General features: G+C 41.7%; 2 protein-coding genes across 2 annotated transcripts; one reads left to right on the top strand and one right to left on the bottom strand.

Moving 5' to 3' along the window:
- Positions 1-3,269: 3,269 nt before the first annotated feature.
- On the bottom strand, positions 3,270-5,829 carry PATE3 (prostate and testis expressed 3). Its single transcript, XM_065937057.1, has 3 exons — positions 5,820-5,829; positions 3,840-3,959; positions 3,270-3,412 (listed from the first exon to the last, which is right to left on the bottom strand). The coding sequence occupies exons 1-3, from the start codon at positions 5,827-5,829 to the stop codon at positions 3,270-3,272; spliced, it is 273 nt and encodes a 90-aa protein (XP_065793129.1).
- Positions 5,830-9,435: 3,606 nt separating this feature from the next.
- Positions 9,436-10,744, top strand: PATE2 (prostate and testis expressed 2). Its single transcript, XM_065937056.1, has 3 exons — positions 9,436-9,487; positions 10,134-10,262; positions 10,608-10,744. Exons 1-3 carry the CDS (start codon positions 9,436-9,438, stop codon positions 10,742-10,744), a joined length of 318 nt encoding a protein of 105 aa, XP_065793128.1.
- The last annotated feature ends 315 nt before the right edge of the window (positions 10,745-11,059 follow it).

The raw sequence follows: 11,059 nt of genomic DNA, 5'->3' as shown, positions 1-11,059 counted from the left end.
ACAAATGATAGTAGCTAAATTATTTTTAATGCTTTTTCCTTTGATCTTTGTAGTATAGTCCAGTGGTTAACAAACCATGCTGTTAGAGTTTTCTGATTGTATATTTACCTGTACCAATGTGTTATAGTTTCCATATGTCTTCATGTCTTTAATTAGCATATTTTTATTTCACCTTGTATTAACTAACTCCTTTCTGTATTTCTTGCAAGTCAGATCTAGTCGTGATGAATTCCCTTAGCTTATTTTTTCTTTTTTAATCTAGGAAGGCTATAAGATTTTTTGTGTTCTTTACACAAATTCTATATAGGAATCAGTATTGCAAATATCTTATCCAAGTCTTTAACTTCTCTTTTCACTCTCTTAATGATACATTTTGATGAACCAACATTGTGCATTTTAATGAAATCTAACTTATCAATTCTTAAAAATGGTTTTGCTGTTTAGGTGATGTTTAAGTAAACTTTAGCATATTTCAAAGTTATTAATACATGCTATGCTTTCTTCTGGAAGTTTTATTGTTTTACTTTTCACTTTAGACCTATAATCCAAAAAGTTTGAATTTGCTTTTTGTGTATACTATGAGGTAGAGGTAATGTGTAGAAAAATTTAACTGAGAACCCAGAGTGTTAAGTGCTAATGGAAAGAAGCATATCAAATTAGTTGAGAAAAACACCAACTTTTAAATAAATATTTTTGGGTTAATTGGCTGGTCACATGGAAATATAGTCACTTGGATCAATTTCTTACAAGGATAAATTCCAAATGGGTAATCAAAATGTTAATTTAATCCTAGAAACTATTGACAGGAAACATGAATGAATCATTTCCTTACCTGGAGTAAGTGGAATTCTCACACAGTACTGGTAGGGCTCTATATTAGTGTCACCCCTTTGGTAAACTGTTTCGGGGTTTCTTTTTAAGTTATGGATATGCCTACCCTGTGCCTCATACATTTTACTTTTAATTACCCACCCAAGAGAGATGAGTGTGTGTGACTGTCAAAATTCTTACATGATAAAAATTTAAAAACGGCTCATATGAGAATGTTCTCAGCAGATTTACTTACAATAGCCCAAAGCTGAAAACAACTCATGCCCATCAATAAGAGAATCGATTTAATGAATTGTCGTGTGTGTGTGTTACGCTGTGCTTAGGCACTCAGTTGTTTCCAACTCTGCGACTCCTTAGATGATAGCCCGCCAGGCTGCTTGGTCCATGGGTATTCTCCAGGCAAGAACACTGGAGTGAGTTGCCATGCCCTCTTCCAGGTCGTCCCAACCCAGAGATAGAACCCGGGTCTCCCACGCTGCAGGTGGATTCTTTACTGTCTGAGCCACAGGGGAGCCCAGCGTATGGACACAATGGGAGAAAAAGAGCAAAGCTTTGGTATAAGTGAAACACACGAGTCTTAAAAACACTATGGTGGGTGATCGAAACTAGACTCAAGACAGTACTTTCTGTATAATTTTCTTTATAATAAGTTCAAGAACAGATAAAATTAGTTCTATGGTGATGGAAGTTAGAATAATACTTTTGGGAGTAGATTGTTACTTACAGAAACTGACAGGAATGATGAAAATGTTCTATGTTTTAATTGGGATGGTGGTTATATAGGTTTATCTGCTTATCAAATCACATCAAACTCTATACTTAAAATATGTGCATTTTATTGTACATGAATTATACTTCAGTTAAGAAGATAATTGCCAGAAGTGGGAGGGAGACTCAAGAGGGAGGGGACATATGTATACCTATGGTTAATTCATGTTGATGTGTGACAGAAATTAAGCTAATATTGTAAAGCAATCATCAATCAGTTAAAAATAAATATTACAAAAAGAAGATTCTTATCCATCTCATGATGAATGACGGATCTCGCTAATAATAATCAGTAGGGGCTAAAGCTGTTAGATGCACAATCGAAGGGAAATTTTATATTGCATAGATAAATCTGAGAGCAACAAAACTTATATAATTATTCCTGACATCATTAAAACTGGGAAAATGTCTGCCTTCAGATATTTTCAAGTGTTGGGCCAGATTACCCTTTCTAAACTTCCAAGCCTATTTTGTAAGGCTTTGATGTAATAATAGTTTTAATTTTGAATATTGAAGTAAGTAATGAGTTTTGGAAGAATCCCATCAAAAAAAAATTGTTATCAGTTAATATATTTGAATACTGGAGGGTCCCATAAATCAGAAATGTCCTTTTCATAATTTCCTTGAGGAAGACACATGGTATGTTGGCACTGGAGTGAATGTTCATGTCTGGTAGGGAGTAGTGGTTACCATTCTCAGTACACTCAACAAAATAAGAAAAAAACCAAAAAGCCATGATAAACAAATGGACAAGAAAAAGTCCATCAGCTTTACTGGCAGCTCTTTTAAACCCAATGAAGTCTAATTGGCCAGCTAAAGGCAGTTAGAGATGAGTAAGATAGGCATGTGTTCTTGCTGTGATTTATAACATTCTAGGGCAAATCAGACAAACAGAAATGATTCTTTTTTTGTGAGGAAGAGAAGTACCTATAAAGTGACTTGGGTATTCAGAGGAAGGAGAATTTGTATAGCAATGGTGAATCAGAGTGGAAGTGGGTGGCAAAAGAGGAAAGGAGTTGAGAAAAACTGGAAGAGGAAGCGGAAGAAATGAGAGTTGTGATGTATCTTGAACACACATCTTGCCAGGCCTAGAAGTGGCTGTATGTGAGCTGTGAATGCCACAGAGGCAAGAAGTCCTTGATTTACTGTTCACTACTAGCATTGTATATAGAGACACTTCGTAAATGCCAAGAAAATCATGACTGAGTGTGAGGTGGACACTGTCCACTGGGGACAATGATTTTTGTCCACAGAGGAAAATCTCAAGTGTCCAGCATTTGCTTTTTTGCTATTTCTGGTTAACTATAATCTTGATAAATGTGAGTTTCAGACAAAAACTTTTGTGAATTTTCAGCTGAAGAATTTCTAGTCCACCTCCACTAGCTAAGATAATCCACCAGGATCTAGAATGGTCTTATCTTAAAATTTTCTACTGTGCGTCTGAGGGTAAGCTTCTTGAAGTACAGAAATGCCAGTCCTTGTAATGGGAGAAATCTGTTGTTCAGAATAGTAATCCTCTGACTGAGGTAGAAACCAAGTTCGAGGCAACAGCAAGGATAACACTGAATTACAGAGAGGGGTGGGGTCCCTCCGGAACAGACAGGGCAGAAAAGCCAGGGCAGGCCAACTGTGAAGGCAGAGACGTGTCGGTAACATTTTACAGGGAGAACTCAGGAGTAGAAATATTTTAGCGTTTTGAAGTTACAGTAATTGTAGTTGCAGCATTTGTGAACGTAAGTTCGATCCTGGAACTTGTATGTCAGATCTCTGCAGAATCTCTGACACACCAGATACGATAACTGGAGGGTGCCATCTATAATAAGAAGGAATCATAGAAAAATCAGCCAGTGATCTAAGTTCTTTAAAGACAAGTCACACGTGGCACTAGTCCTGTCCATAAAGATTTAATAGGGCATTAGGGGTAGGTTTGGGGTTGGCTTCCCATCTTATACTTCCCAAGGGGACTCAGGCAGGGAGATGAAGACATCATGGGTCTCCTGCAGGAGTTATTGACCTAAGTTCCCTGGAAAACCTCAACCCTCTGTACTGATGTTTCTTCCTCCTGGCTCGTTTCCCCAAGTCCTCTCCAGTCTGCACGCACAGGGGCCCCGTGCCCACGGGTATGTGGCACTTTGGTTCCTCTCTTGAATTGACCTTAGCCTGAGATAGAAATTTGCTGGCGTACTCTCCTAAGAATTTTCCAGGAATTTCACAGCACCTCCCAGGACCCTCTGACTTACCCTGGTAGATCTTTAAGATCATGCATGTCTCATGATTCTGAGCAACACAGATGCCGAAGCCTCTTCTACAGCGATCTGTCTGTGTACGGAGGTGGCACGTTATGCATCTCAGTGGCGTCACTGCAGGAGAGCGCAGAGCTGGTGTAAGGCCAGGGGCGGCAGAGACTTAGAAGAGACTAGACCTGTCTAGACCTGGGAGTGGGCTGGGGGTACAGTGCAGGGGGTGGCTGGGATGAGGTGGCAAGCAGTTTGAGCCCTCACCAGCTCCGCATCCAGAAAAATGTCATTGTGAGGGTAAAAGGATTCTGACCCCCAACTTAGCCCTTTTAACCTGGTGAAAGCGAAGTGTCTGACTCTTTTGTGACCCCATGGACTGTAGCTCTCCAGGTTCGTCTGTCCATGAAATTCTCCAGGCAAGAAAACTGGAGTGGGTAGCCATTCCCTTTTCCAGGGGATCTTCCCAACCCAGGGATTGAACTGAAGGCAGATTCTTTACCATCTTTGCCACCAGGGAAGCCCCTTTAACCTGATAACTTTGAACAAAGATTTAGCCTCTATGGCATGCATTTTCTGGCTTAAAGATGATTCTGTTAATGCTCACCTGGCTTACTTGGCAGCAGTGTAGACAGAGTGGGATAATGAAGCTGAGTGCTTTAAAGTGTTTGACCCATTACTCTGATGGGATTTCTGACATTCATCACATAGATATGGTTAGGTGATATAGTCTGTTTTGAACTTCAAACTGAATCTATGTGAAAGCCTCCTGAATTATATACTATACTCAGTGCCACTTTATGTGGTACTGTGGGGGGAACTGATCAAAATAAAGTTTAGCTTTAAAAAATGCTCCTTAATACACCTAACTGAGAAAGTATCATTTCTTGAGCATCTTGTTTGGGCCATGTTCTCTTTCTTTGTTATCTGATTTAATTCTCACAAGAACCTTGTAACTAGGTATTTCCCCATTTCTCAGATGAGCAACCAGAGAATTTAAGACAGTGACTGAATTATTTTTTATCATGTCTGATCCCAGTGCATCCAGTATTTTCTTTCCTGCAATCACTTGTTTGAATATAAAAATCACTGGTAAGGGTATCAAAAACCTTGATGTCACTAAAACCAACTATGAAATTATTCACTGTAGACTGACCAGCTCCCTCAGCAAACAGGGCACAGATTTATATATGGGAAGGATGTACTGAGGGAGACCTTGCTCAGAGTTTTGATTATGGGGAATGGTAGGGACGGAGTGGTAGGGGAGCCCTACGAAGGGGCAGCCATAGTGGCTTGAGCCCTTGGTGGGGAGCGGTAGAATGTTACAAAGGTCAGACAAGTTGACGCGGAGGCCCAGGGAGCACTCTAAAGGCTGGCTTCCCCTCCCATATAAATCTAGTCAAGACTCAGCCCAGCCTGGACACCACCCACACGTACGGGGTGTCCCAGGGAGCCCCCTCGATCCTGGCTCTGGAGCCCGCTCCTTAAGTCTCTTGACTCACCCACACTGCAGCAGAGGAGGAATAAAAGCAGCAAGAAGCATCTGTCCATCTTGACAGAGAAGTACCTTGCACAGGAAGAAAAGAAGCCAGGGGTGGCACGCACAGGCCTGTAGGCTACAAGAGGAACTCTTGCTCTTCACAGGGCAGGGACTATTCATGCCTGAGGGGAACCCGTCCCACACAGTCATCTCTGGGTGCCGCAGTTTGTTGCTTTCCCCACCCATTACAGAGGATGGTAGTAAAAAATGTTGGCATTTACATGAAGTTAACTTTGGGTTTTTTTGGTATATATATATATATAAATTCATCATATATATATAATTCATCATAGTAATTCCTATTAATGCAGTTATTATTCTTATCCTAATTTCACAGGGGAGGAAGCTAAGGCCTGGTGAGGTCCAGTATCTTTCCCAAGATCACATTTCTAGTGACTTATAGTGCCAGTATTCAGAGCAAGATCTTCTAGTTTCAGAAGCCATACCTTTAACCATGTTGATTGAATGCCTCTTGGAGGTTTGTTCATACATTCAACTAGTATTCATTGAGCACTTTTATAGGCCAAGCACCGTTTCATGTATGAGAGCAGCGCAACAAATAAGATCAAAAAAAGCTCACCTAGCTCCCTGCCCTATGGGTGAGCAAAAGAAGAGAGAAAGAGGTAAAAAGAAGGGATCATCCATGACAAAGCTGGGTCTTCCAATTAGAACTTCTGATTCTCAGCCCAGAACTCTTTCATTTTACCAGAAACCTGTTTTCCAAGGCCAGGAGATATTTACTTTGTAGGGCTGTGAAATCGTCCCTAGGATTATCACATAGATTGATCTTTTGCGAATTTATATTGTGTATCTGGCCAGTTTGGCCCACATGCTTTAGGGATCTGTCTCTACAAAAATTAACTCAGGTAAGGTTCTCCATGGGTAAACTACTGGAAAACTATGACTGGTTCAGGCACTGTCAGTCTGACATTTCACTGACCCATCAGTGAACTTACGGTACTTTGGCTAGAGATAATAGGAATCGTCTATCGTGGACTCATTTAATGACATGTTCTTTAGCTGTAGGAACAGTATGTTCTTCAAAATGTCTGAAGTAGGACATTTTTAGATGACAGATAACGATTGGGTGAAATCAAGCCTTAGCTCAAAGTGCCATGAAATTTATGATGTTCCTTTTATGTGAGCACAGTGTTGGGTCCATCTGCCTAAGAAGAGAGCCATAGGCCTTTAACATGACAGTCTGTTCCTTTGAAAATAATTGATTCTAGAATCGAAATCAACTTTGTGAAGTCTATGAATCCAGTTTTCTGTCTTCCATCTTTCAGAAGAAGATGTTAGAAACTGGGATAGCATTTTTCAGGACTTTCCAAAGGCTAGTCAAGAAGGCAAGTTTCTGAGCCTTTATGAGCCACCTGTTTCCTCCTTATCTTTAAAGAGAGTGACTCTAGAATCTAAGCAAAAGAAGAAGAAATTCTAGGTTAAACCACAGAGGGTTTGCCCAGTTTCTATGCTACTGCCTTTAAGGTGCCCTCTGGCAGGTATTTTCTGAAAGCCCCACTGAGTTTTGAACCTCTTCCCTATTTCCAGTTAGGACTGTAGAATTTTGTAATGCCGCCCACGCACTAGGTTCTCTGATCTTACTTCTCATCCCTGACCCATCAAATTTTCTCTTGGAAACAATGTACTGTGGTATCTGTGGGCCTTCTAAAGTAGAATGGATATTTGTGGATGTGAATCTGGAACTCAAAATAGAGGTCAGAGGTAGAGATATAAAACTGGGCGTCATCAGCACATGGGTGAGCTCGAGCTGTGAGAACAGACCCAGGTCTCATGCAGTCTTCAATGAATCAGAACTCAGTTAGTTCCCAGCTGCTAACCCACCCAAAGCAAATTAAACAATTTGTTCTGAAACTGATGGTGTCTTCAAAGTTCATTCCAGAAGAAGCTGTCAGTCTTTCCATCTTTTCCAACACCCAAAGCCCAAGGGAAGCCTTGATGAAACAACATATGACATGATGCTCCCAATTATCATCTTCACAGCCAGGCTCTTGACCCTTGAATGCCAAAACCACAGCTACAGCCACTCCATCACCACCTTTCCTGGCCAGGTGCCCTTTCCCATACGTGGCTCCTTTTGACTGAAGTTTCTGACACCTACCCTAGCAAAAGGACCCAGGCTGCTCCTGAAGTTTTAAGCCCTGTACAAGGGATTCATGTTTGATAGTTTCCAAGGCCTTCACGCAGACTTGAATATACTACTAACACCAATCTTATGGTGAAAATTCATTCTCAGTGTTGGTAACATACCCAGAGTCACAACATTGGCAAGCAGCGGAACCAGAATCTGAACCCACATGTGTACCAAATTTGAGCCTGGGATAAAGGGAGACGTCCTTTCTAGAATTCAATATCCGTACAGAAGAGTGGGTACTTTGATGTCTTTTCCAGTCCTGGGGAAAATGATGCTTTTCATTGACATCTTGCAATTGTAATAGTGAGCAAGAAATCCCACTTTATGTGTCTGGGACTAAGTAATCTCAGTAGCAAGCACCGAGCATCGTCCCCTGCAGCCCCTCTCCCTACTTACCTGCCATCACCTCCAGCAAAATGCATCTCTCTGAGTTTTTTGCTCACCCGTGTCTCTAGAACCACATGAGCAGCTCTCATCCCCATGTGGCAGGTTGCTTGATATCTCTGCACTTTGCTGTACCTTTGGGTGCCTGTCCTTGTTCACCACCCTATTGTGGTGTTGGAGAAGACTCTTGAGAGTCCCTTGGACTGCTAGGAGATCAAATCAGTCAATCCTAAAGGCAATCCACCCTGAATATTCATTGGAAGGACTGATTCTGAAGCTGAAGCTCTCATACTTTGCCCACTCGATACAAAGAGTTGACTCATTGGAAAAGACCCTGATGGTGGGAAAGATTGAGGGCAGGAGGAGAAGAGGGCGGCAGAGAATGAGATGGGTATATGGTATCATTGATTCAATGGACAGGAGTTTGAGAAAACTCTGGGAGATAGTGAAGGGAGGCCTGGTGTGCTGTAGTTCATGGCGTCATAGAGTCAGACAAGACTAGTGACTGAGCAACAGCGACCACAACCCTATTCACTTATTCTAGCTATTAATGGCGCATCACTAGCTTTCAGAGTCCTGCACAAGTACCCTTTCTTCAGGGACATCTTCCCTGGTCATACAGTTAAATTTGAATGTCCTTTATCTAGGCCTCCAAGCCAACTGTGGCTGATGTACTTGTGTTCACCTTCACTAGCCTCTAACCTTCGTGATGCTGCAGATTAGTGGCCTGATTTGCTTGGTATCTTCTCTTTTGATAATACTGGCATTTGGTATGTGTGTAGAAAATATTTACTTTTTAAAAAGACATCAATTAATTGATAACACCTGAAGGCAAAGTAGGCACATCTCTCCTTCTCCTGAAACTTCCCTTTCCTACACCACAGCAGGGACACTTCAGTGTTTCCCTCACATTCAGACAATACCTGAAATCCTGAATTTAATTCCTGGTGCCTCAGTCTAGGGCTTCCCAAGTGGTGCTAGTGGTAAAGAACCCGACTGCCAATGCAGGAGACAAAAGAGAGGCGGGGTTCGATCCCTATGTCCGGAAGATCCCCTGGAGGAGGGCACAGCAACCCACTCCAGTATTCTTGCCTGGAGATTCCAGTGGACAGAGGAGCCTGGTGGGCTACAGTCCACAGGGCCGCAAAGAGTTGGATATGACGGAAGCACACGCCTCAGTCTAAGTGAGACAATGCGAAATCTGATTATTCTGAGATTATCAAAAAGAGTTAAAAGGAATGAAAGTATCCAAACCCTGTCTTAAAAGGTTAAAATGTGGCAAAGAGACTTGTCTTTCCTAGCAGAACACAAGGCTTAGCTATAGAGGAGAATTGTAAAATAGATGGTTTATGGTCAGTGGGCTGCAGTTGGTGCTTTGCTTCTTTCTGGGAACACTGAGATACTGCTGTCACTGAAATTTTATGATTATATGCTTATATGATTTAGAAGAATAGCCCAAGGACAGAACATGGATGGAGATCAGCCAGTACCTTCCACAGGCAACTGCACATGACCAAAGTCCCAGGATGTTTGTTCTCTTTCTGCTGCGCATTGTCATTCTAGTCTGCATGAGTAAGGGTAAGTCCTGGAGGCAAAGGGTGGGCTGGTTGTTGGTTAAGAGAAAGGAAGGTGCTAGGGGAGGAGAAATTTCCAGAATTGGCTCTTGGGGCTTTGGCAGATGTATATGCAGCTGTGATAAGAAAAAACTTCTCTTTTCACAGGTGAATTTCATGAACATGTGACAGGTACGACCATGGCTAGTCTAAAGTCCTCGGTAAAAAGGTTATTGGTGACAAATATTTAGGTGTGACCACCTTTAGAGGTGACCTCTCTCTTTTGAGAAAGCTGTAACCCACTCTTACTGTAAAATCCTAGGAGTTTGATCTTACCAATTTAGTCCATTTCGTGAAGTTGGGAAGCTAAAAATCCCTGTCTTTGCTTCCTTTTCTCCATTACTGAACAAAATCATCAGGCTAGATAAGGGGCTCATTACTTGGGGACCAGAGATAAATTTTTAGGGGAACTCTGACCACTTGAAATCACATTCAGTGTTTGATTTATGTCTGTACAAGTTTGCTTTCACAAGATTATCAAAGGAGTCAGGGTCCCAAGAAAAGCTGGGAAGCACTAGGCAGTGGTTAAGTTCCTGTTGGGAAGCCCCCCAGCCTGGAGAACCTTCACCATAAAACTGCATCCTATAAGCACCTTTTTCTGTGTCTGGCAGAGCCTTCAATGATGTGTTACAAATGTAAAAAATATCATCTCGGGATATGCTATGAATCCATGAGGTCCTGCACCTTGAAGTACAGACAGACATGTGCTGTTGAAAACATTTACTTCCTTACCAAGAAAGGTAGAGTTGGACATAGAGTAACTTAGAAGCCACCTTTCCCCCACTTAGAGGCAGTCACTTCCTTTTGTCATTAGAACACATGGGTGAGTCGGATGGGTAAGGATGGGATGGTCCTGCAAAGATGGACTTTTCTGTAAGACAGTATTGAGTGAAGGAGAGGTGAATGTCCCCTCTAAGTTAGAAAATAAAATCCATTCTCTGGGTCAGTAATTAATAGACTGTGTCTTTTAGCTCACTAGGGTCTAGAGAAAAGTCAGTGAAGGTCTGAAGAGAGGTGATTCCTAGGAATATGGTAGGAGAGAACAGAGTCATCCTGGTTGTATTCCGTTTCTTTCACCTCCTCAGGGCGGAGTATGTATTATTACTCAAAACTGTCGTGTAAGGCCAACTGTGAGGACATCAACTTCTTAAGTTTTGAGAAGAGGACAGAGCTCATCTGTTGCAAACATAAAAGCTACTGCAACCTCCCCGAAGGTGTCTAGTTCTGCATCTCTCCTGGAGTTCTGATTATTCTTCAACTCACCATCCCCTATATGTTTTTTTGCCAAACCTATATTTTGTTCTCCTCTTCTAACCAGTGGCAGACAGTGAGAAAACCAGCAGGTAGTTAAAAGAGTAGCCATCATTAATGATGGAGCCCCAGACAGAAATTTTGCAAATACCTATTTACAGGGGTTTGGTTTTTTTATGATGGTACTGCCATGGATATTGTTGGGATTTCAATTGGTTATTCTTTATGTCCTATATGGCAACGCAAAATGTTAGTCACTCAGTCACGTCCGACTCTTTGTGACCCT

Source organism: Muntiacus reevesi, chromosome 5 (genome assembly GCF_963930625.1).
Source record: "Muntiacus reevesi chromosome 5, mMunRee1.1, whole genome shotgun sequence".
Lineage (NCBI taxonomy): Eukaryota > Metazoa > Chordata > Mammalia > Artiodactyla > Cervidae > Muntiacus > Muntiacus reevesi.
Note: the sequence above shows the minus strand (reverse complement) of the source record. Positions and strands in the feature narration are given on the sequence as shown.

Bases quoted from the DNA above. Each gene is read 5' to 3' on its own strand.
- PATE3 (XM_065937057.1), bottom strand. The intron at 3,413-3,839 runs GTAAGTCAGAGG...TTCTTATTATAG, and splicing joins GATCTTAAAGATCTACCAGG to ATGGCACCCTCCAGTTATCG.
- PATE2 (XM_065937056.1), top strand. From the start codon at position 9,436: ATGTTTGTTCTCTTTCTGCTGCGCATTGTCATTCTAGTCTGCATGAGT. The intron at 9,488-10,133 runs GTAAGTCCTGGA...TGTGTCTGGCAG, and splicing joins TCTAGTCTGCATGAGTAAGG to AGCCTTCAATGATGTGTTAC. The intron at 10,263-10,607 runs GTAGAGTTGGAC...TCACCTCCTCAG, and splicing joins TTACTTCCTTACCAAGAAAG to GGCGGAGTATGTATTATTAC.